At 38.4% G+C, this 27,669-nt stretch overlaps 1 protein-coding gene and 1 long non-coding RNA gene across 2 annotated transcripts; both read right to left on the bottom strand.

The window, feature by feature from the left end:
- Positions 1-1,476: 1,476 nt before the first annotated feature.
- On the bottom strand, positions 1,477-27,322 carry LOC136253471 (uncharacterized). Its single transcript, XM_066046148.1, has 5 exons — positions 27,112-27,322; positions 4,268-4,408; positions 2,714-2,854; positions 1,879-2,382; positions 1,477-1,824 (listed from the first exon to the last, which is right to left on the bottom strand). The coding sequence occupies exons 1-5, from the start codon at positions 27,266-27,268 to the stop codon at positions 1,820-1,822; spliced, it is 948 nt and encodes a 315-aa protein (XP_065902220.1). The 5' UTR covers positions 27,269-27,322; the 3' UTR covers positions 1,477-1,819.
- On the bottom strand, positions 9,567-13,084 carry LOC136254329 (uncharacterized). The gene is made up of 3 exons (XR_010700433.1): positions 12,391-13,084; positions 11,011-11,082; positions 9,567-10,500 (listed from the first exon to the last, which is right to left on the bottom strand). It is a non-coding gene; the product is annotated as an uncharacterized lncRNA (long non-coding RNA).
- Positions 27,323-27,669: the final 347 nt, after the last annotated feature.

Below are 27,669 nucleotides of genomic sequence, written 5' to 3'. Positions count from 1 at the left end.
AAGGTAGGGTGAAATGTTGTGAAACCAATAATAAAGGTGTTGGCAAAGAAATGACAGCAATGACTAATGTCACCTAATGCCAATCACCCTTTTCAGTAATAACAACAGTATCATTATGTCATTATTACATAAAACAAAACAGTTGCTACTGTACCTTTTATTTCACAGCTTTTATTTTTACCCTGGTGTAAGTGGTGTTTAGGTAGTCGCAGTGATGGGTGGGACAGGGTTTCATTATGGTGGGGGGTAGGGGGTGCTCCCCCCTATCAAATTGTAAGTAGTACTTCAAATGATAGTGCATCAAAATGCATCAGGAACAGCATAATAACCCGAGATTACTTTTGGAAAGAGTTCATAACATAGAGAGGGAGGTAAGAGTCAGAGTTTATTGTAGGATTTTTCCTTTGGGGGGAATTGGGAAGTTAAGGATGACCAAATGAAAGTCTCTATATCAGCAGTCCAAACTATATAAAACAGTTGAAATAGATGCCAAACTGGTTAGTCATATAAGATATGAGTGTTGAATTTGATATCTGTGATTGGATGAACCTATTTTTGGTAGAGCTTGATGCATGAGTATAGTAGCGATGACATTATGATGTAATATCTATGTGCACCTCATGTCCACATATTCTTAGTGCACTGTGTATGTTCAATCTGTTGTGGAATAAACAATTTGTGTGAAATCACAGAGATATTGTATTGACCATCTGTCATCATCATTTTTTCCGCAAAGCACTAGCAAATAATAAGACTTGGACTCTCAGATATTGAATAGCCATCACTTTATGTAGGAATTTTCGTTAGTCGTATACTGTATGAACCCTAGGAGACTTTTCAACATTAATAATGATCTGATACTGAATTTGAAAGCATTTTAAGGTTGTGTTTGCAGTTTTTAACCTGGGAAATTTTTAACTATTAAACACTCTGAAATTTTGAGAGCATTTTTGATACGTTTTATGTGCCATTTAAAAAAACAAACTTAACTGAAGTATTGTGTAGTAGTCACTCACAATTTTAGGTGAGTCTGAGATTTTAGGGGGGGGAGTCCCCCCTAACAGCCCTAGAATAAACATTGACAAGAGTATCCACCCCTTTTCCTGTATTGCCTGGTCAAAACACACTGAATTCAAAGATTGCATCATATCCTGAATACTTCAGTATAAATTTGCTACCAGACTTCACCTACTGAAGTGTATGTCCAAATATTCATAGTGCACTGTGTGCAATCTGTGCTATGTAGCAGCCAAATAAAGATAATTACACTATTACGGATAGATCATCCCAAAGAACACACCATGGTCAGGGAGCTGTTGTATGATCACCAGGATCTGAGAGGGAAGCAGCATAGTACACCATTACTGTAGTTTCATTTCCAACAAAAATGATCTAGTGTAATTGGATGCTTCAAGTATAGTAACAGTCTATGACCAAAAGCTTAGATTCAGCATGACACTGTATACCATGATGGATCTTAATTTTTTTTACAAACAGCAGTGTCAACATCTAAAGGATAATTATGTACTACAACTAGACTAGTGTATGCAATGCGAAAATGTACAATGGCCTAATTGATACAGTAATTTGTTCCAAAATGTTAGAATTGTGCAGTTCAAATGAGATACTGCACAATGTAATCAGCATAGTTGCCTTCTATGACCCCAGTGGCTTGATTATCAGTGGAAGTTCCATACCAGCATTCATCACTGATTCCCATGTGAGGCCAGGCTGGACCTTTCTTCACTGATATTGGAGTACGATTAGGAAATTTCATCAAATTGTATTTGGTGTCAATTTCCACATCACTAGTTAGAAACTATCCTGTATTGAGTGAAATGTAGTCATTAACAATAAAATTAGCTGATATCCACTTACCAACTAATCCGTGTGCATCTTTAGTGAGACCACTAGTCTTGGTCAAAAACAGATCTAAATGCTTTTTATAAAACCTTGTTTGGAAACTAAACCCCATCTCAGTTTCAACACTCAACCAAGCAGATTCATCTTTTAGTTTACGTTGCATTTCACCATCAATATGGACCTCAACATCATCAAACATCTTCACCCTTACTGGTTTATCCTTGACAACAGTGAGACTATTATCAACCATGACACTGTGATCTTTAGCTGATATTTTAATAACAGTAGTATTGCCAGTTTTAGGATTCTTCACCACCAATCCAAGATCTCCCAGGAAGGTAGAAACATTGGCAATAGTCTGGCTCTCATCATCAGCAGGTAACACAAACTGAGCATTGAGTTGGATGTACTTATCAAAGATCAAGTTGAAGGCAAAGTCAGGTATTCCTTGTACACTAAAGCACATGTAATCACCATTACTGAGTGGTACGAAGAAGTGTGGGTCATTTTCAATTATGGCTACATAAAAAATACATGACAGATATTGAGTATACTCAGCTGTTTAATATACCTTGCATGAATTTTTAGCGGTGAAAATACTGACTATTTGAAGCATTTAAAGCACTTCAATATCTGTAAACTTGCTAGGGTTGAAACAATTATGTATCAGCCAGTTTGGCCTATTTCTACAAATTAATGCATTAAGTACATTTCTTGGGTCACAGCAGCTGTAATGGTACAACAACAGAATAAGTCACACTTTCACTCTGGTGCAACTACACAGGGTCTTCAGATTACTAAAATTCATAGAACCAAAGTCTAGCTATATATCATGTGTGTATACACTTACTGCCACAGTCGCAACAATCTGGTATAATGCCATCAAGATCATATCCTTCTCTCCATGACTTTTGTGCATTAGCATTGCAGCATGTAGATTTCATAGGTATACTACTTCTCGGTTCAACACAGAGTTGTTCATCATAACATACTAAATGAATAAAATGAGTGCTTATCTCGTTGTTACACTGTGCATGTTTTTATGCATGCGAAATGTTTTATTGGGTTGCTGAATTTTAGCACAGTGTATGCTCTGTGACAGGGTTTCATTTAGTCAAACAAGTTTCATTGACTGTGTTCTACATTTATAAAAAAACTTTAATCAAGACTGAATGTAGAACATAAGTCAATGATTAAATTAAAGGTCTGAATGTAAATTATTGTTTGTTAATCTAGTATCAATAGTAATACTGTACATAGTAGAAATCATAAAGATTTGGGCTTTCCTGTCCAACAACCACAGTACAACTCAACTGGAGGCATATATGGACATATGGCAATTTGACCTAATTATACAGAATAAATTGTAAAGACAAAATGCTTTAAAGTTTGTGGTCTAGCATTTTATACAATGAGAGTTTAGAATCTTTGTGAGCAATCTTTCATTGCTATACCTTTCTCTTATATAGGGAACCAAGTAAGCTGTGATTGTGGGATTCAATTTTAATACATCAAACAGTAGTTTTGATTTTACTTTTGCTAATGTAGTAATTTTAAGAGGCTAGTGTTAATTATGTTACTTTAATTATTACATTTGTGACCGGATTTGTGAAAAGTTACCTTTTCCACACACAAAATTTGACCCATTTTTTAAAACTTTACTACAACTTCATAACTTTTTAATCATAACATAACATTGCCTGAAATTTCCGTGAGTGTATAGCTACAGTATCTGGCTACATTTTGATGTACAAAGCAACTTACTCAGTACAAGAAGTCAACAGCTATGACATTTGTTTGCTGGTATGTAAAATGTGTGGAAAAGGTACCTTTTCGCAAATCCGGTCACATTTACAGTAAAAACACAAACTACTGTTGATGCATTAAAATTGAATCCCACAATCACAGCTTGTTTAGCAAAATTCAATCCCACAATCACAGCTTGTTTGATTCCCTATATAAGAGAAGAGAGATAACAGTATAACATCAAAGAAATCTAATGATTTCTGGGTATAGTGTGTACTCCTATTAGGTATGTAATGTCTCAAGTTAATGAGATATACGCACTGCTTTAAAGAGACATGCGTACTGGTACAGTGTGCATATCTCGTTAAGGCAGTGTGTAACGAGATATACGCACCACTGCATACATCTCATTAACATTTTGAACCAGTGCAATATGTGATATATGTACACTGGCTTTCCTTTGATCTGAGGTGTGAAAGTGGTATATATATATAGAGGATTTTTCTACTAGCGGGGGGTCAACATAACTGTAGCACTTTAATCTAGAAAGAACAAACTATATTATAAATGTTACTACAGTACAGTAAGTGCTAATCATTTTGAATAATAAGCAACATAATAATTATAATTATGTGACCGGATAACATTAATTGCTTACTTGGACAATTGAAACATTTTCCATCATTTGGATCTCTGTAGGATAATCCTCCATTATTACAGCAACCAGTCATGGTATCAAGACCAGCATTTATATTTTGTCCATCAACATCAGCACAGTCAATCATTGTTGTATGACATTCTGCACAGATTAAGCATATGTATCAAAGTTGCTACAAATGGGATGTATCTATTCTAATAGCTAGTATAAACAATAACATAACATTCAGGCACAGCTAGTAGAACCATTATAATGTAATATTGTGTAACATTTGAACTGATTTGTATGCACCATTGCTGATGTAATAACGCATGAATAGCTATATTGTAATCATATGTATCCTGTATCTATAAAGTCTTGCTATGTTTACATTATTGAGACTGGCATTTTAAAGTTAGGAAATGGTTACTGAATCGAAAGGTTTTTATTTTTGTGGATAACACAAAAGAACTGACAGTCATCCATCTATACGAGTATCAAGCACGTAGTTAGGATTAGTATGCCCCAAGCATTCAATTTTAGAGCACACGTCTAGTAATTACTCCGAGTATTCAACTTTAGGGCACGTGACAAGTAGTATTAGCATTAGGGTTTGATTCACCTTTGGTTTCTTCTTCACCTTTAAGTTAGGTTCTTCTTACTATATACAGCTTAGCCTACTACTTGAGTCACATTTATAAGATTGAAAAGTAGGGGAGGTGGGTAGCTAGCAGTACAGTGGCAGCACAGTGGTTAGCACACTTGCCTAACCCACCGGTAGTCCAGGGTTCAATCTCTGGATGAGTTTTGTGGGTTTTTTCATTTTAGTATCCTTTTTGTCTAAGTTTACTGTTGGTTCAATAGTCCGTATGGCGTAATTATTATTATTATTATTACTAGGACCGCGTCACATACAACCAAGTACATACACCAATGTGACAGCCCCCAGGTGAGACTATTAGGTGGTGAAGGCACGATCCCCAAATCATCTCAATATGTCACAGTAGTGACAGATATAACACAATAGTGACATGTAACTAAAGGCCACCAGTAGCTAAGTGCCAGTACATCATTGGCGTGGTAATGGCACAGTGATGTGTACAAAGTATATGTATACAAAACATACAGGAGAGAACTATACATTATTGCAGTATTGTATGCAGCAATATATTATAGGCAACATCACCAGATAAAAATTATTAGCCAATATACAGCACAGCATATCAACTAGGGCTGAAACGAATAGCAACTTTTACTATCCGGATATCCTGAACAAAACCTATCCGGATATACTACGGATAGTGACATCATCACTTGCTATAGAAACATTTTATAGTTTATTGTAAGCATCCTTGTTTTACTAGTACTAGAAGCAAACAAACATTAACATGATAGCAAAAGGTTTGTGGTAATGTTACACTGTTACTTTGCACCGTCTGTAACAAGATTGGCAGTTGGAGAAAACATGAATACAAGATGTAGCAGTTGCTACAAGACCTTTTCCAGGTACAACTAGTCGTAAAGAACTCTTTATAAGGCAATAACTATTCTGTTACAACTTCTTCAGCAACATTCACAGCCTCGCTTCGTAATTTAGCGATGGGCGTGGTCGCGAGCAAGCTGATTAATTTACCAGGCTGCTGTTAACTTCGCATAATCTAGCTTAGCTAACTCTCCATGATGAAAATTGATTCAGCTAGTGATGAGAAGTTGGACAGATAAATGGCTTTAAGTTATTACTATCCGCTAGGCTTCAAAGTACTATCCGGATAGTAAATTATTATCCGGATATCCGGATCATACGGATATCTGTTTCAGCTCTAATATCATCAACTAGAGCTACATAGGGTTCATCAGTGGTGTAGCAATGGCACAGTGATGGGTGACACACTATAATTATGCATACACAACTTGCAGGAGATAGCTACACAATACTGTAGGAGTATGCAAGCCAGATGAACCAGATAAAGGAAGACAGCAGCCAGAGCCTAGTAGCTACGCCAGGTGAAGGCAAAAAAGATCAAGCACGTATTGAATTGCCTGACACCAACACAAAGGAAATTCACCATGCCAGCTGCACAAGACAAAATTGTTTACTTGTATTTTATATGTAACTGTATTGTAAAGAGCGTGGCATATGTTTTAATGTATTCTTACATTGTTTATTTACGTGAATGAATCCACTGGCAGCTGGCATGGAGACTTGAGATGTTACAAACATAAAAACTTACTTGTAATCTTTTACATATAAAGTGGCGTCTGGCTCTCCTGCACGGACATCGCTAATCTTCTCCTTCACGCAATCAGTAAATAATCAAGCAAGGGTGTGGTACTGGGCGTTATATAGAATTACACGTATGGTCAAGTCATCAGCACGAACAGGAGCGATGATTATACGTTTGTGCCTTCATTCACAGGTGAATTTATCCCCGGTTAGTTCATGTCTCTAGACCTCGTAGTTCTCGAGAACATTATTTATTATTAATTATTTATTTATGATGTAATTTTAACCGCGTTTCGTATTATCTTTACTACTTGGTTGTATAATTATTACGTCACTTATTATTATTATTATTACTTGGTTATGTAATTAACATTATTAGAGGAGCTCACCTAATATCGGACTGGCTCCAATATCGGACGCTATTTCTCCTAAACTACAATGAATATTCAAACATTCTGCATATCTCCAGGTAGGCCAATGCTTCATAAACTTGTGTACCAAGTTTCAGATCTCTCGGGTTCTTGGTCTCGGTACAGCAACCTTTTGAAGACCAGTCCGAATTATACGTAAAATCGGAAAAAACGCTCAATTCAAGGACAGCCATTGTTTGCAGATCACACTTGCATTAAATCAAAAGTTGCATACCTTCAGATCATAGGCGGCGGAAAGGGGGGGACTAGGGGGCTAAAGCCCCCCCTTGGTCTGCTGAGGGGGGGCTTAGCCCCCCCTCAGAATGATATCACACCGAAATTATCTTTCTTGGAGTGGGGCTGAAAACCGTGATAAAGATCGAGATACTCTAATAGAGCAGTCACTCTAATAAAGTAGTCAGTGTGTAGCGAGCTATGAAAGGATTTTTATGTAGTTCATCAGCTAGAAACGGTAGCTGGTGAGGTGGAAAGCTCTTGTCAGTTGGTTGCGACCTTTTTTTTTTTTTTTTTTTTTTTTTGGTCTCACCTTACCAAACTATAGAAATAAGTCTGGGTCAGCCCAGCCCCCCCTCATATCAACTACTTCCTCCGCCACTGCTTCAGATTGTAGGGCTACTCATTTACTTTCTAAATATGTATGGTTTATTTCATTTAAAGTATTGTACTGATGAGTTATAGACCAAAGAAAAGAGGCTGTCACTGGAGCAATAATCGCCCTAGCTATTTTTGCTCAAAATCAGAAAAAATGGTTTGAAAATGCATACAAGGTGGATGATTGCTTTCAATTGTGTACTGAAAGTTGTTAAACACTAGTTTCTGCAAATCCAACACTATAAAGACATAAAATACTGCAGATTTGACTGCAGAAATAGCAAAATCTTTAATATGGCTGTCAAACACTCCAACATAAAAAGTCAATCATTTCAGCTGAAAGCCTAAAACTCTAAAACAAAAAGTATGTAGAACCACATTTTAAGCATATCAGCATTATGTAGAATTGATTTACACCACCTTTTTGCAAAAAATTGGTAACTGTTATATTAGGGTATTTGACTGCTCTATTAGAGGGTTTTGGTATTCCTGTAATACTTTAAGTCTGGAGGACAGTGAATTTATTGGAAAAGTTGCTTGACAACTTGTAAATGATTAATTGTATGCAATTATCCACTTTAAAATATTTTCAAAGCATTGACTACAATTTTGAGTTAGGGCGATTATTGCTCCAGTGACAGCCTCTTTTCTTTGGTCTATAACTCATCAGTACAATACTTTAAATGAAATAAACCATACATATTTAGAAAGTAAATGAGTAGCCCTACAATCTGAAGGTATGCAATTTTTGATTTAATGCAAGTGTGATCTGCAAACAATGGCTGTCCTTGAATTGAGCGTTTTTTCCGATTTTACGTATAATTCGGACTTGTCTTCAAAAGACTGCTGTACCGAGACCAAGAACCCGAGAGATCTGAAACTTGGTACACAAGTTGATGAAACATTGGCCTACGTGGAGATGTGCAGAATGTTTGAATGTTCATTGTAGTTTAGGAGAAATGGCGTCCGATATTGGAGCCCGTCCGATATTAGGTGAGCTACTCTATTATTATTATTATTAGCACTTTACAGTGACCAGCACTGAAGGTCTGACAGCAACATGTGCTGCAGCCTTAGGATTACCTAACCTAATTTCAAGGACTTAGACTTAATGAAAATAAATTTTGATTCAGTATCCACTGCCAAATATACCTTAAAGTTATTAGTTGCTTGAGTGTTAGCTACTGTCCTGATGTGTTCAGTCAAGCATAGCAGAAAAACTGGGTACAGCTACAGCTCTACTTTTTTCACAAAACTGTTTCAAATACATTTAAGAAGAAACTTTTGAAACATGCGCTACAGTCTTGCCTTTTGTCCTTCTGTACCATGCATGCAGTGAAGGTTCTTCATGAACAGCTAGTAGGGCTTCCATCCACGGATGATGCAATATGTGACTGAGCCTACAAAAATAAGGCATGTGGGCACATGATTTTGCTTCCATTTTCAAACTATTATTACTGACAATTTTTTGTACCATTATGCTATGGCAATGCAATTTTCTGCTCATAGTAAGTATTTAATTGGCTTTATTATGCAAGTTACGGAATGTAATTGTTCTGTTTCAATACTGAGATATATGATCCGTAGAGTGACAGGATGTGGTTTGTGCCCACATGCCCTGTTTTTGCAGGCCCAGTCAGAGGTTTCAGGCACAGTGATATTAGCAACTGGTCGATAATTCATATTTGGAAAATGTACATGTGGTCAATAATATGTACCGGTGGTTGATAATCAAGACTCACGGTAGTGAGTCGCGCGGCCAGTAAAGCAGAAACGCGCGCCGCAGACAATAAATGACGCGACCACTACGTGAGGATTTTACAGGAACGAACGTTGTCAAATTCGGCCTTCCTGTAACTCACCCGCCACTTACGCTATCCCTCTGAAACTCTAGGGTTGAACTCATCGTGTCACTAGTAACTACCACACAAGCAGTGAAGCAAATCCATGCCGATTGTTTCGTGATCGAGATTGCCGACATCAAAGGGGAAGTTTCATTTTTTTTTATTATTATTATTATTATTATTTTTTTTAATCGCATGCGGTTAGACTCAACCGCATGTGTATGCCTTGCGTTCCTTTGTGCATTCCAAACATTGATTGCCCTGCTATCGCTTCAGTATTCACTCAATCGCCTCAAGATTCACATCATCGATTTCACCATACATGATTACCCTACAGTCTTAACTTCAGCACCAAACGAAGTTTCAGTCGTCCTCAGTCGACCTAGAGGCCAAATACAAATCCCAGATTGTTGTTTTCCGCAATACTCGCTTGGCATGTAGGGCAATGTATCTTTAAACTGTTCTAAAAGTTTCGTTCAGATTGAAACATTTGTTTTCGAGAATGGCTAGTTTGAAATTTGAATTTAGTCGCCCCCACGTAATTTGCTCTCTAAGAATTTTACTCGGAATTTAAAGAATGACGCAAAGCACAACTGCGGTCACTGGGTATTGATGAACTGGCGCTCTATGTAGTTAATCAGTGCATATAGCCACAAAGAAGTGTGCTGCCATAGATTATAGTCCACAGATATAATCTATGGTGCTACATACCATCGTTCGTTTTTAAATTTGAATTTAGTCGCCCCCACCATGACGTAATTTGTCCTCTAAGGGCGCGGCTTAAAGAATGACACAGAGTACAACTGTGGTTACCAGTTGTTGACACAAGCTGCGAGTAATTAGCACATGTAGCTAGCCAATTGTCACCATGCATTATTGCATTTTACAGCACCCCCACACAAAAATTACACATGTAATTACAACATACAGAGGACACATGAATACCAAACACTTTTCACAACAATAATGTAAGAATTGTACAATAATGACTGTAATATAACTGCTACGAAAATGTTTTCCAGTGGCCCGCCATGGTAGCAAGTCTCACATGACGGCATGTATAATCATCCAAACACAATGGGAGTAGCTAACAAGTAAGTATGATGACAAGTTGATATGACTCCATTTGTAGAATCCAGATGAGTGGGTGTTGCTCCAGTATGTCTAAACAGTTAACAGACATCCCTGTTATAAATATGTGCTAGAGTTGCAATATAATAGTATAGTATTTAAATGCAACAATACATAGTCTCCATTGCATCACTATCAAACGACACTAAGTGGAGGATATTGTTGCATCTCTAGTATGTACACTCTATCAGTACAACCTGTCTTAATGGCCACCAGTATAGAAAGACAACCTCTCTTGAAAAGCCAATTCCAATTGAGAATTTATACACTGTTACCTGTTTACTGAGTGAAGGTGGCAATAAACAAGTTCCACCGTAATTTATACACGTGATGTGATCCTGTATATTCTGTCAGTGGATGAGATCCACTTGGCCAGGACAAAATGTGACTCAAATGTCCTGGATGATCCATACTCAACCCACTTATGACCCAGTGGCACAATGGAACTGAGTATAGAGAATACAATTATATTTATTTCTAAGATGTGTGGATGTGTGGACACATTACAACACATTACATGTACATACAAGACATGCTACGTACTGTTTTAGCAATTCAAGTCACCAAATTATGTACGGACCAGTCAACAATGCTTCATAGTGCCCATCAGTAAACCTGAAGAAAAGTTACGAAAAATAAAAATTCACATAAGTACAATGAAGCCTCATTAATATGGCCAGCTGTGGAACCAAAAAATTTGGCCTGAATAACAAGGTGGCCTTATTAATGAGGTCATAAAGTACTGCTTAGCTATATTTGGGATCTACTAGAGGTGGCCAATATAATGAGGTGGTCTTATTAAAGAGGTGGCCACTAAGTGAAGTTTCACTGTACATACAGTTCACAATCACAATGGTGAACAATATTAATGGTTAACAATATACACTGAAACCTGCAGGTCACTTCTTGTGGAAGATTGCTCTCTACACTAAATGACACATTCAGAGATTGTATTTAGATAGATGATACAGTAACACATTGTGACTTTAATACTCGTGATGTGTCAATGCTAGGCAGCAACCATATACACGGCACTGCCAATGCACAACATCACACTTGCTCGCACATACAATTTTGCTCAAGATTTTACAAATTGATAATTAAGAGGTGTGGAAACTAGCTGTTCGCTCGAAAGACTGTGTGGCAGCTGTTTTCCTTCTGTACAAGTGGCCACCAAGACAGGTCCACTGTGGATGAAAGCCAGGCATTAGATATTTGGTATTTTATGTGTTGAAGGCATTCCAGGGCTTCCGGTAGTCTCAAATCTCACCACAGTTTACCTCAGGCAGTGTTGTGGTCACCACTAAACCACCAGAATGCTGTGCTATGTTCATCTTATGCTTGGCTACTGTATTGTAGAACTGAAATGGATACTCTGAAAAATATATCCTATGGATAATGACTTCATCACTTTCTTCATCAGGAGCTTATAAGGACCAATAGTGAAACTTTTACACTTTGGGCTGACAGCCAACTGCCTAAGTCTTAAGCAGTGCCTTTGGTGCTCTAACAGATTGGCTGCCCCCTTGCTGCCAGCACTCACTGTCTCATACGCTGTCACACACTAAATCCATCTCTATAGCCAGTTAGAACAGCATGCTTCTTACCTTTTTTAAGGCCGCAAAATGCAGCCACCTCTTTAAAAAGCTAGGTCAGAAATTTTTTGTCCCTACGACCTGAATAATGACCAGTTTTCACTGTACTATTAGTGATTAGTGATCATGGAGGATTATTTATTAAGATACTAAGATATACAAATGCTACAACCTCTAAATATAGCAGTAAATTTTTTTACCCTGGTCCAATGTCTCGTAATAATTGTGAGAGACTCTACTGTGACAAATACATGTTTATCATGATATGTACTAATCGCCTTTTTACAATTAAGTTTTACAACACAAATACATGTATAGTTAAACTCACCAATTGTGACTAAATCCCTTCAACACGAAAAGACAAGTAATGAGACAACCTTGGAGACAACAGCCTCACAAGCCTATTCTTGTGCGCTTATTTAGTAGTAATAAAAATTTTAAAGGCGTTTATTTACAACAGGACATAATTACGCGCCCTTCTATTGTCTCTGTACATACTTGCTTTTTCTTTACTATTCTCATTTCATTTCACAAGATCTCTTGGCAGGGGCGTAGCTTCTTCACTTGAATCAGTCAATGCTTGAAGTAGATCGAGATACTCTAATAGAACAGTCACATTTCTACAAGTGCCATATTTTTATATTGTAAAGTCTGTAAGTAGCTAGTAATTTAAACTATAGAATCCGATGCTAAGCAGAAGTTGTAACTATGCTAAATATTGATTGCTGTGTTACAGCTGTTTTGTGACTGCTCTAATAGAGTATCTTGATCGTTTTAATGCAGTACAAGATGAAAGGCAAAGTGTTATTAAGGGTTTACTAGTTAAAATGGGTGGTAGTTGACTGCAGTTGCATGCCACTAACAGGGCCGTCCAGAGAAATTAGAGAGCCCAGGGAAAAGAGTTAAAGAGGGGCCCAGGGGCAAGGAAGAGTCTAGATCCTGACTGCTCTATTAGAGTATATCGATCTTTCTTTAAACAGGTATTCAAGGGGCCCCTTTCGGGCTGGGGCAGGGGGAAAAATACCCCAGTTACCCCCCCCCCCCCCCCCCCATGTGGGCGGCCCTGGCCACTAAAATTACAGTTATATTTTAATATTCTGTCATTGTGATCTGGGGTTTCTGTCAAAACCATGGAAACTCACTTACTGTTATCAACAGTGAATTGCTTATTCTAACAAAAAGTATTGAAATCCCATCCAAAAACAGCTTATAGCTGTAAAAAAAGTGCGCGTCCAAGTAAAGCAGAGTTAACTGCGACAAAAAGTAATGATATCATAATGCGGCCATGTGCGAGGTGTGCAAGTTGTAAAATTAATATTAGCTAATCAGATAATACAATGTTATTGTTAAAGTGTTAATGAGAACTATGTGATGCTGCTATTTTTAAGTGTGTGAGCATCTTCATAAATGCCACACAAATTTAATTCTCAATAAAGCAATGTGTATAGATTCTCTGATAGCAATAAATAGTTTGAGTTTGGCCGTCTTTCCTGTATACGGCAATGCTACGAACAAAGGAAAGGTGGCCAAACTCAAACTATTTATTGCTATCAGAGAATCTATACACATTGCTTTATTGAGAATTAAATTTGTGTGGCATTTATGAAGATGCTCACACACTTAAAAATAGCAGCATCACATAGTTCTCATTAACACTTTAACAATAACATTGTATTATCTGATTAGCTAATATTAATTTTACAACTTGCACACCTCGCACATGGCCGCATTATGATATCATTACTTTTTGTCGCAGTTAACTCTGCTTTACTTGGACGTGCACTTTTTTTACAGCTATAAGCTGTTTTTGGATGGGATATGTTCTTTACATGGTCTCAGTCTAACGTGCACAGCAGTAAAATGACTTGGTCTATGAAAATTGGACCACACCTACTTTATACTGTAGCTGAGAGACAGCCAGAGCGGATGGTGAAATTTGGAAGTTTGTAGGACCTTCCTTCACCGAGTTAGAAGTTAAGGTACCAGATATGATCAATAATCGGTTGCTTACGCTGTGATACCACTGTTGTGTTATATCTGTCACTATTATCCATATTGAGTTGACTTGGGATCTTAATTATTTTGATCTAGCCTTCCCCACCTTGTCGTGCATAGCTTCACAGAGAGTTGTCATATTGGTGTATGTACTAAATTAAACTGTAAATTATAATGTAAATTTTATATGTAAATGTACTTTATTTGCTTCATATACTTATACTACTAGCTACAATAATGTGAAGCTATCTGTCACATTTCTGTCTGTTTTCCTGGATGTGCTGTTTGCCCAAATAAATAAACATCTGCATTGCCATACCACTGATGTACTGGTCTTGGCTACCGGTAGCAATAGGGTCTATAATTGTGACTGGGCCTGCAAAAATAGGGCATGTGGGCACATGATTTTTGCCTACCTTTTCAAACTTTCATCATTCATAACGTTTTGTACTATTATGTTATGGCAATGCAATTTTCAGTGCCTAGTACACATTTAATTGGCTTTATGATGCAAGTTATAGAATACAAATATTCTATTCCAGTACTGAGATATGACCTGTACAGTCACGGAGTGTAGTTTGTGCCCACATGCCCTGTTTTCGCAGGCCCGGTCACAATTAATGTGCCATGATATATGACCGGGCCTGCGAAAACAGGGCATGTGGTCACACAAAATTTGTCTACTCTTTCAGACTTTTACTTCTCATAACTTTTTATTCCATTAAACTATGACCATGCGATTTCCCGTCCCTTTTATACATTTAATTGGCTTTATATCACAAGTTACAGACTGCACATTCATATTTTATTGCAATACTAAGATATGTCCTGTTATGTGATGGAGTGTAGTTTGTGCCCACATGGCCTGTTTTCACAGACCTGGTTACATATTGATTTGGAATCATAATCTGATTGTGCTGGCCTTCACCACATTGTTGTGAATAGCCTCACTTCTTGATTGAATCATCTTCAGGGACATCTCACACCTACAATATAAGCGATGTAACTATTAAAATTGCAAGTAGGCAATGCGACCAATATTACTGGCACAATTGCTTTTGTGTATGTCAAATTTTAATTCAAAGTTGTAGTGTTCTGATTGTAAGATACCATGCAGTTAAATCCCTTGCTTGTGTATGTGTAACATTTCCGCTGGCTAGTAGTGGCTTTGGTGGCACTGTTTGTACATGTCCTATTGGTAGGTTATTGCGTTGGTGTATGTACTTGGTTGTATGTGATGCAGTCCTAGTTATACAACCAAGTACTAAAAATGTGGTCAAAAGTATGTCATAATTAATTAATGTATGCAAAAACTACAAGGCCTACAGACATGCACTAACTGGGGATAAAAATTCCATTGAACGAAGGCACAAACATATATTACTTACTCATTTTTACTTGTATTGTATATATGTTTTCACCATTCCACCTGGCAGGCTAGTGTAGCCGTAGCTAGGCCACTCAGGCAAGGATGACTTGCCTTAGCAGGTCCGCTGTCTAGCTCAGTAGTGGCATGATATAGGACCATGATTTTAATGTACACCAATGTACATGGTGTACATGGATTAGATTCATGGCAGGTTAGAATGGGTTCGCTAGCAAACCAGCCCACCACAGCCAAGAAAAAGTAGCTCTTCCATTATCGTCTGCCATTACTCTACACCTACTACTTTGATTGGTCACATCTCGGTGGTACTTTGTTGTAGCGCATCAAACTAAACGCCATTAGACTCGGCACATGATGGCAATTCGATTTGTATACAAAAGATCACGTGACTATCTCATGAGTATGCAGTAAAGAAATAACGAAGCGGACATTCAGTGGAGATGACATCACCCGTTCTTCACTTCATAGTGTGTTTTTCAGGTAAGATGTTCTCCAACTTGGGATCAATTCTCTAGTGCAATTATTCACGTGTTCATGCACCGGGGATAACGTTTATGTTTTGGTTTTCGAAAGAAACCTGAAAAACATGGTATCACAAGTACTGTTTTGTGTAGAACAAAACTGTTATAATATTATTGTTGTGTATGAAATTACCATTAAGGTAATTCCAAACGATAATCTGTATTCCTTTTACAGAAGGCCACTGTTTTCCTTTCCTTATAACACAAAGTTCTGCATTCCTCCATATTTGAAAATTAATTCGTGCCTCGAAGGGTTAATTAAATGGTCAGGTTATCAAGTAATTTTAGGTTAAACTAGGTAAAAGGTAAAACTATTAGGTATTAGGTAAAACTTAAATCCAAAGGAGCTATTTTGTAAGTATGGGATGGTTGCTATGCAGCTAATTAAACTTTGGTTGCAATGGCAAAATTCCCAATGCAGACACCTGTCTATATAACAGGTGGAATACTGTTTAAGGTGTACAGGACAATCCAAAACAGCATTAAAATAAACTATGGACTATTTTGCAAACTACTCCCTGCTGCATGCCGGACTGTTATGTACACTTTATGGCATTTGTGTGGTAGATATTTATATGTGTGTTTATTTGTTAAGTGTTGTTGCATACATATGTACTTTATGGCTTTGTAAAAAAAAAGTCATGATTAGAATTAGGCAAAAGTAGGCAATAGAGCCAGGTGCAATGGAAGGGTGGTGCGTATAGCTAGGAAAATATTAGACAGTCATGTGTATTTTGTATGTATGGACATAATAAATCCATGATAAGTGGTTATTGCACCCCGCACTGCTCAAATCTGCCAAGTGCATACTGCTTGGGGTGTTGCCACACCAATCCATTATGACCATGCTGTAGCACTCCTGAAAGTGTGTTTTGGACAACCCCAGAAAATAATAAACGCATACATGCACGTCTGGTGAACACTCCCAAGCCAGTAAACACCCTATCTAGCTTGAGACTCTTTCATGACACTGTGGAGAACCATATAAGAGGACTGACAGCACTACAACAATCTGAGAACTCTTACGGCACCCTGTTGGTCCCCATTATTCTTGGAAAATTTCCACCAGAAATCCAAAGAAACCAGGCTTGTGTTCACACTGATCCAGAATGGACAATCACTGATTTACAAGAAAGTATTATGACGGAACTCAGAGTGCTTGAGTCAGGGGAATCACTTGAATGTACATCTGAATCACTAGAGAATACCTTGTCAACTATGACAACAACCTCACTCTTTACAGGAACCAGAAAATTTAAACAACGGACTCAACCACCAAAGCCGGCACGTTGTACCTACTGTAATTCAATGGACCATTCCTCATTTGCTTGTAACACTGTCACTGACCCAAAAAGAAGAATGGAGATTGTTTGTAAAGGTAATCTGTGCTTTAATTGTTTGGGTCACCACAGAATTGCCCAGTGCAGATCAAAGGCATGGTGTAAACATTGCAGAGGGAAACACCACTTAGCTTATGTGAGACTACAACAGACAAGTATCACAAAGAGATGAAGCAAGAATCTGCTCCTCCACCTGACCAGAAGAATTCACCAGAAGATATAACTACTTCTCTAACAGTTTCAGTCCCATCCAAGTTACCAGGAACTAATCTGCAGTGCTGTCTGGCAATACAACCTGCCTTTAAAGACCACCATAGCTGAAATACGTTCAGGACTCAATCGTGGAAGGCACAAATACTATTTGATGAGGGTGCACAGAGGTTCTTTATGACCCAGCAGCTTCTTGAAGGTAGAAACATGCAAATTCCAGAGAATATGCATATCTGCATTTGGGGGAGAGGTCATACCAAGAGAATTGCAATCAGCTTCAATCACAATACTAACCAATGATAGCGAAGAAGTCCCGATTTCAGTACTGGTTCTTCCAAAGATTACGGCACCTCTTCAAAATGCAATATCTCTCCCTGGTAATTAATACCCTTACCTTCATGGACTTCAGCTTGCACATCCAGTTGAAAGTGATAACAAGTTTGAGATCACCTTGGTGATTGGTGCAGATTTCTATTGGATCAAATCTTGTTCAAGATAAGATAATCCATGATATGGGTGTAGAGTCCAAGATTGGCTATCTTCTGTCTGGTCCTCTTTCCCCTTCACATAGTGGTGCGGATATTGACGTATTTCATATGGCAGTTGTGCAATGTGACAATACAAGGTTTTGGGATATAGAACAAGTGGGTACATCACTCATTACACAATCCAAGGCAACCAGTGCAGAACATATCAGAGCCTTTACTGACTCTTCAGTTTGTCGAGATTCAGATGGCTCATACATTGTTGGATTTCCTTGGAAGACTGACAACCCTCCACTGCCCTCAAACCGTGGTGTATGTGACAAGAGGGCACAGTCTCTTGCATGCAAGTTAGCTCAGACATCAGAACTTTTAAAGACATATGGTGCCATCATCACAGACCAGCTCAGCCGAGGTTTCATAGAAAGAGTCCAAGAATCAGATGTACCTGAGAACTTCCATTTTATCCCACACCATGCTGTCAAGAAGGAATCAACAACCACAATGGTTGAGGATAGTATATGACTGCAGCTGCCGTCTCTCCTCCAAGCATCCCAGTTTGAACGACTGCCTTGTGATTGGCCCTCCATTTCTGATTGACATGTGTACTTTGTTGCTGAGATTCCGTACTCATAAGTTTGCACTGCCTACAGAAATTGAGAAGGCCTTTCTCCATGTACAACTAGCAGATGAGGATCACAGGTACACTCACTTCCTTGATTATCAGAATTAGACAACCTCGACAGTGATTTCACAATTTTCAGTTTCAGAGTTGTTCTGTTTGGCTCAGCCAGTTCATCGTTCATGCTACACGCTGCCTTAAGATGCCATCTCACAACTGAAACATCAGCAATCACTAATGGTATCCTAGTTAGCCTTTACGTTGACAATGTTATTTCAGGCTGCACCAGCGAAACCAGTACCATTGACTACTACACTGAAACATGAGAACTGATGTCGAAGGCTAACTTCAAATTATGAAGCTGGGCCTCAAACACCCCTCAACATATGGAAAAGGCACAAGAAGATCAAGTGGCAGATGTTAACATCACAGTCAATGTTTTGGGTCTGTTCTGAAATACAGTAAGTGACACACTGAGTCTAATACCCAAAACACTCCAATCACTCGAGACAAACTGAACCAACAAAGTGAACCGTGTTACAAGATTTGTCAAAAAAATTTGATCTGTTGGGAGCATTAACCCCAGTAACCATCTCAGCTAAATTATTTATGCAGCGATTGTGGCAACAGAAACTTTGCTGGAATGAGCCCCTGAACTCAACCCTAACAACTGAATGGCATTCTTGTATTGCAGCTAACCTGATACAGACACCTAAATTTCACATCCCACGTTGGTACTTGAAATCCTTTAGTACTGATCAGCTGACTCTCCATGTATTTGTAGATGTGAGCAGGAAGGCTTATGGTGCAGTGGCCTACATCTGTGATGGCACACATTCATCCTTTGTTATGGCTAAGGCACGGGTTGTTCCATTGAAAAATCACACACTTGCACAATTGGAACTGATGGCAGCTCTCACTGGCTCATGTTTATGTAAGTTTATTTTATCTTCACTTGATATTTCCAATTTAACATCATAATGTGATCTGACAGTCAAATAACACTGTGTTGGCTATCCAGTAAGAAGAAGTTAAAGCCATTTGTTGCCAACCGAGTGAATGAGATACACGAGTTGTTGCCCAATGCTACTTGGGAGTATATTCCTACCCACAACAACCCAGCTGATTTAGTTACTAGAAGGATTTCCTTTGTCTCCCTAAGTGATTCTCCACTATGGTAAATGGTCTGACATGCAAGTCACAATGGCCCACATGGGAGCATGCAGAGATACTACATCTTCAAACTGATGAAGAAGCCACAGAAGAGCCAGTAAGGGTTGATAGTGTTTCCTCACACCACCATGATTTTTCCTCAATCATGGACATCAATCTCTTTAGCACCCTACAGAAATTACCTAGAGTGTCAAATTATGTGCTACACTTTGTTCGTAACTGTAAGCAATCTGATAGAAGTCTCAGACACGCTGGTCAGCTCCTTCCTGCTGACATTGATGAAATATCTCAAGCCTGGATCCATTGTGCTCAAAGAGTTTCATTTCCTGAGGAAGTCTCTGCTCTTCAATCATCTGCTAAGAACTGTCACCTCCCATTAAATAATCCATCAGCTTAAACTATTTATTGATAAACATTACATCATTCGCTGTGGTGGGAGGATCCATAAAGCCATGGTTGACAACAAAACAAAGTTCCATTGTCTACTCCCCAGGAAGAATCCTCTAACTACTCTAATAGTTTATCACATTCATAAGATACACCTTCATACAGGAGTTATTGCCATTGTTACATCATTTAGAGAAAATATTGGATACCCTCAGCCAGACACGCTGTAAGGTGCGGTAGCAGTTGCGATTGAAAAGATTCATCTTTTCAGGCCAGAACTGGATGACTGGAACATGTACGTCGAGCATTTGGATCATCTGTTTGTGGCGAATGTAATTACAGACGCAGATAAGAAACGTGCTATTCTGTTATCCGTGATAGGAGACAGTACCTACAAACTACTTTCCAGTCTACTAGCTCCCACGAAGGCTGGTGAGAAATCTTTCGATGATTTAGTCACTGTTCTCAAGAATCATTTCAGCCCCTTACCTTCAGAAACATGGAGAGGTTCAAGTTCAATACGCGTCTTCGTAAACCAGGCAAATCTATTGCTACTTATGTGTCTGAACTTCGTTCATTTGCCAAGAACTGCAACTACGGTGATACACTGGAGACAATGCTTCGAGACCGAATCGTATGTGGGGTAAATGATACAGTCATACAATGCCGACTACTAGCTGAAAAAGACTTAGACTTCAAGAAAGCAATGGAAGTCGCCCAGGGCATGGAGTCAGCAGCTACCAATGTTCGAAAACTAACTGATACCAAACAGAACAGTCAGGCTGCCGATGACCGAGAGCCTATTCATCAAATTGAGACCAAAGCCAAGAGTTGTCACTGTTGTAAAAATCCTGGATACTATGCTACCACTTGCAAATACAAGGACACTGTCTGCCGCAATTGTGGAAAGGTAGGTCATTTACAGAAAGTCTGTCGTAGTAAATCTCAACAAAGGAGTACTTCAAAGGACAAGAAAGGAATTCACTCAGTTGAAGAAAAAGTAGAAGTGGATGAAAATCCAGTAGATGAAGAAGCTTTGTTCAACATCAACACATCCACTGGTAAGACCACACCTTGGAATGTTGTTGTTTACATTAACAATGTACCTGTCAGTATGTAAATTGATACAGGTGCCTCTGTGTCAATTATGTCTGAGACCACCTTTAAGGAGTATTGGCCCACCCAAAGTTCTAGTCCTTCCCAAATAAGGGGGTAGTTGGAAAAGGCGGATACGGTCGGACGCGGACACAGACATTTTCAAAAAGCACTTTTACATTTATGCAGTATATGCTTTTACATTTATGTAAGTTATTTTTCATACCTAATGCTGTTTTTACAGCAGTCTTCGCTTCAAGACCCAGGCGTCGATCCTTTCATAGCACTTATCCATTTATAAGCGCACGTGCGAAGGACTAGACCAGCACTCCACAGCATGCCAAAGACCATAATGGTGTTGTACACATGTTCTAAAGTCTAATACAGAGTTATATAGTTGTAGAGATTAGCTTGTATGCCCCATGCAACTTAGCTTAGCAGGCCAAATCCACAATCTTACGCCTATTAGTATAAGGCGCAGGCGCTTATACTGAGTGTTGAGGATTTCAAGGACCTGGCCTACGAGATTAAGTTGGGACATGCTAGATTAATCTCTGTGACTCTGAATTAGATTTCTAGAGCACGTATACAACACTATAATGGTCTTTAGAGTGCTAGTCTATCCTTCGCACGTGCGCTTATAAATGGATAAGCGCTATGAAAAGATCGATGCCTGGGTCTGGAGGCGAAGACTGCTGTAAAAACAGCGTTAGGTATGAAAAATAACTGTTATATAAATGTAAAAAGTCCTTTTTGAAAATGTCTGTGTCCGTGTCCGCGTCCGGGTCCGCGTCCGACCGTATCCGTCTTTTCCAACTACCCCAAATAAGGCTATGTTCATATTCTGGTGAATCAATTGCTGTTGTTGGGTCTTTACAAGTCAATGTTGTTTACAAATCACAGACATACACCTTACCACTGATCATTGTAAAAGGGTCAAGTCCTACTCTCATGGGTCATAACTGGCTTCAAGTGTTATCATTGGATTGGCAAGAAACTTTTCATCTGCACAATGCCAGTCATTCTACACATTCCTTACATAGTGTGCTTGAGAAACACCCAGATGTTTTCAGAGAAGGGCTTGGTACCTTAAAAGGGTTTGAAGCAAAGATCTTAGTGAATCCCTCTGCTCCACCTAAGTATTGTAAGTCCTGTTCTGTTCCATACTTCCTACGAGAAAAGCTAGAGAAAGAGTTAGATCGCTTAGTTAGTGAAGGAACTTTAGAGCCGGTGCAAACTTTTGATTGGGCTTCTCCCATTGTTACAGTTCTCAAACCAGACAAAGTTTCAGTGAGAGTGTGGGGTGATTTCAAACAAACTCTTAACCCTGTTTCAACACTTGATGAATACCCAATTCCTAAGGTTGACGACTTCTTTTCAACTCTATCAGGAGGCAAAGTTTTCAGCAAATTGATCTTAGTCAGGCTTACCAACAGCTCCCATTAGCAGTTGAGTCCAAACTGCAATTATGTTACAATCAATACACATAAAGGCCTGTTTCGCTACACAAGACTACCTTATGGTATTTCATTTGCCCCAGGAATTTTTCAAAAGAATTATGGAAAATGTACTAAAGGGTATTCCCAAAGTAATTGTCTATTTAGACGACATCTTAATTTCTGGAGCAGACAAGCCTGAGCATTTACAAATACTTGAATAGGTCCTCATAAGACTTGACAATGCTGGTTTACGAGTTAAGAAAGAAACATATGAGTTTCTTGTACCTTCCATCACTTACCTTGGGCACAAGATTGATGCCAATGGCCTTCACCCACTTCCTGAGAAAGTTAAGGCAGTTGAAAACGCCCCTAGTCCCCAGAATATTCATGAGTTAAGGACTTACTTAGGTCTGATTTCTTATTACAGTAAATTTTTGCCGAATATGTCTACTGTTTTGTCACCTTTGTACAAATTGCTACAAAAATCAACAAAGTGGTATTGGTCAGATGAAGTTAACAAAGCATTTCAAGATTTCAAAAAGCTTTTAACATCTTCCTTGTTGGTACATTTTGATCCTAAACTCAAATTGACACTTGCTTGTGACGCCTCAGCGTATGGAATAGGAGTCGTTTTGGCTCATAAATACCCAAATGGCTGTGAAAAACCTATTGCGTACGCTTCACGTACCCTAACCAAAGCTGAACAAAATTACAGTCAAATTGAGAAGGAAGGTCTTGTTTGTATTTATGGAGTTAAACATTTCCATTCTTACTTGTTTGGTCATTCTTTTGACTTAATTACTGACCACAAACCACTGTTAACATTATTTCATGAACACAAACCAACATCTCCTCAAACTTCAGCATGAATTCGTCGCTGGTCATTGTTGTTAGCAGCCTACGAATACAAGATGGTATTTCGTTGTACACAGTTACATGGTAACGCCGATGGCTTGAGTAGATTACCGCTTCCCTCTACCACATCTGACTTACCAATGGCACCAGAGCTAGTGTTACTATTGGAACACCTCACAGAATCCACAGTTACTGCTTCTGATATTAAGAAATTCACTAGACGTGATCCAGTGCTTTCTCAAGTTTATTCGTTATGCAAGGTTGGCCAAATAAATGTGATACTTCTCTATCTGTTTATTCATCCCGCAAAACTGAGTTATCAGTATTTGATGGTTGCCTATCGTGGGGTTCAACAGTGGTTATTCCACCACAGTGTCAACAGAACATTTTACAGGAACTGCATTCTTCCCATCCAGGCATGACCAAGATGAAATCTTTAGCCCAAATGTATGTTTGGTGGCCTGGTCTGGACACAGATATTGATGAAACTGTACGATCATGTGATGAATGCCAGCTGAATCAAGCTAACCCGCCATTAGCCCCTCTTAACCCATGGAATTGGCCATCTAGACCATGGGCTAGGCTTCATTTAGACTATGCTGGACCATTTCAAGATCAAAATTTTCTAATTGTCATTGACGCTCATTCAAAATGGATAGAAGCATTTCCAGCCACATTTCCTTTAACCTCAGTTACAATTGAATTGTTACGTCTACTCTTTGTTCAATTTGGTTTACCTGAGACCATTGTCACTGATAATGGCAGTTGTTTTGTCAGTGCGGATTTCCAACACTTTCTAACTATGAATGGCATAAAACATAATTATTACATCTGCACCATATCATCCCTCAACAAACGGTCTCGCAGAAAGAACTGTTCAGATTGTTAAGAAAGGCTTACAGAAAGTTACTGAAGGTTCTATTAGATCTCCAATTGCTAAAGTTCTACTAGCCTACAGAATCACTCCACACAGTACAACTGGGAGTACTCCAGCTTCTTTACTACTTGGTCGAAATCCTCGTACAAGACTAGATCTGTTAAAACCAAACACTGCTGAGCAAATAGAGAGCAAACAACTGACACAAAAGAAACCACATGATAATTCTGTTAAGTCACGTTTGTTTTCAGATAACCAACCAGTTTTAGCTCGTAATTTTGGTCGAGGTCACAAGTGGCTCAAAGGTGAAATTATTAAGTCTACAAGTCCAGTTTCATACTTAGTCAAATTATAGAATGGTGTTCAAGTACGTCGTCACCAAGACCAAATTCGTAAATTGTCGAAACTTCCAGTAGTGTAACTGTTACTGATAAATCTGATGAAGAGTCATTATCTGCACCTACTATTGTTACAGATTTTGCTCCAAGTGACACTGTTTCACTTAGTTCTCGTCAACACCCCTAACATGAACATCGCTTACCAGTCAGATACCGTGACTCTGGTAACTAACTTTCTTTTGTTCTGTAATGCATACACTTTTTTTGTTGTTGCTGTATCCCTTTTCTTTAGTTGTTATTGTATGACACATTTTAGGGGGGAGGAAATGTAGTAGTGTAATGCGCATGTGTATAAACACATATGTGTAGTGTACTATACGACGCCATTGTAACTTAGTCAGTGTGATTGTCTAGTTGTTGTATGATGTACGGTGGTGTTTTGCTCGAGCTTATCTATTTGCTGTTGTAGTTGTTTGCGTGATTTACATTTGTTGATTAAAGAATTGCTAATCTATATACCCACGATACCACACAGACCTTGCGAGTCCACCACAGCTTTTAACAGAACTGAGTAAAATCCTTTTCGATTATAGTAATCAGATGGACACTCAATAGGCTTCAAGATGGGTATGTGAGATCCATCAATGGCTCCAACTACTTGGGGAAATCCCCTTGGGGCAATCCCCTTGGGGCAATCCCCTTGGGGCAATCCCCACAAATTCTCAAAGTCATCAATGACATCCTTTAAGCGTTCTTTTGGAGGTATCCTCACATACTTCGGTAGCAAATGTTGGGTTACAACTCTACATGTTTTGTGAATTATTTCACATACTGTAGAGATCCTATGCCAAACAATGCGGCAATTGTCTGATATTCCACATTGGTTGCCAACCTCCAAATTGATACTCATCAACTGGTATGGGTAAACGAAATCTAGTTGCAGTTTTTTCCAAGTAAGGTTGAAGCTCTGTGCATAACTTTACGAAGGTTCTCCTGGTCATTCTTAAGTTTGCTACCCACCATTCTTCTCCAAATAAGCCTGCTTTAAAACTATTCCAGTAAGCCTGTGATCTTGGTTTTACCCACATACTACGTTTTCCCCTAGTGAACAAACTTAGCCAACAAATCCTACACCAAAACATTAAATCAGTAAACAAAATTTTCATTAAACAATGCAAGTAAACACATTGTACATAACAAATACAAGCACATGTACAAAACATCCAGTTTATCTAGCTATAATCATGCAGTTTCATGGTTACACAATCTGAGGATCGATGAACTTGCCTTTGCATCAGTCTTCTTCATTCCACCTCCCCATTCCACTGTGCAAATCTTTTCAACAGTAGCTCACGCCTCCTTTGCCAAACGTACACATATCTTTTATGAAGGGCTACATATTTCCAAAGCAGGAACAATGCTAAACAAACTGCCACGTAATCCATCACCATTTAACACTTATCACGTATTAATGATGCTGTTATTATGTGATAATGATGCAATGGTTATCACACAATCTACTGAATGTCATCATCCAATGCGGTTTAGCTTTGCAAGTATGAAACACCTTTAAACCGAATCATTTCGGTTACAAATGTAACTAGAGCTAATCCGCAATTAATTCTCATCAAGTGTGAAAACACCTTAATATTAATAATATGAGAGGTTATTTCACTTGATCCCCATGTCTCTGGTTGATACAGGGATATTTTATAAACTAATCTTGTAATAAATACTAATATAAGATGATGATGTTGAACAAATCACAATTTTTGAAAATGTCCCAAAATTTTGCTTACACCATTTATCTGATAAGTCTTCTCAATGCTGTTTCATGAGCAAGTTTGCATTCTAATGTGGTTTTTGTAAGGGTTTGCAGAAATTCCACTGCAAATATACCTTTCATGAACCCACTACTGTGGTAGTCTCGTGTAGCCAGACCGCTTTTCTTTTCCCTTTATGTGGGCATCTTTTCTTTTGTGTGGGTATCAGGAAAAAAGGGTTTGGTACACCTACATTAAAAATTCTGTGAAACGTTCCACTGCAGTCAGGCTGAATGTTGATTGCTGTTGATTGGCAAAGCCCTAAACTTCTTAGACATGCAGCGATCAAGCTGCACTTTTTAACAGGTCTAAGAAGTTTAGGGCTTTGCCAATCAGCAGCAATCAACATTTACACTGACTGCAGTGGAACGTTACACAGAATTCTTAATGTAGGTGTACCAGACCCTTTTTCCTGACACCCATACAAAAGAAAAAAAAGCGGTCTGGCTAAGTGAGACTACTATTGTGGTGCACAGTGCATTCATAACCACTTATTTTGACTTACGTGATGGTCCACAAGGCCTGCAGGGGGATCCAGCATTAAATTGAAAAGACAATCCATTCAAATCATCACAGCAAGTTTCATAGGTTGTATCATTTACTGTTGTTCCAATATTAATATCACAGTTGGTGTTACCCACAAAGCAAACTAAAAAAAACATAAAACTGTTGTTATTATTGGCTAGTTCAACTAGTCTAATTGTAGTATCACAAGAATACAGTATAATATTAAATTTAAACTAAGATCTTGAATGCAGTAGTTTTACAATACAGTGTATATTCTGATCAAAATGATCGATAAATGTATATAAATGATGTTCAGATAACAGCACATTGATCATGAGTAGCTACAATAGACTAATGTGTTACAGAGCTATGTGTACAGGAATGGTGTAATGGCCATTAGAATTAAGTGCAGTCCAAGAGCGTCAGAATAGGTGCGACAAATGATACAAGAGTATCACCACTTTTTAACTGAAATAAAACGAAAATTTCAAACATGATAAAGCCAAAACTTTATGTAATATACGTAAATGCAGTATATTACTATTAATAAAAAACC

Source organism: Dysidea avara, chromosome 4 (assembly GCF_963678975.1).
Source record: "Dysidea avara chromosome 4, odDysAvar1.4, whole genome shotgun sequence".
Lineage (NCBI taxonomy): Eukaryota > Metazoa > Porifera > Demospongiae > Dictyoceratida > Dysideidae > Dysidea > Dysidea avara.
Note: the sequence above shows the minus strand (reverse complement) of the source record. Positions and strands in the feature narration are given on the sequence as shown.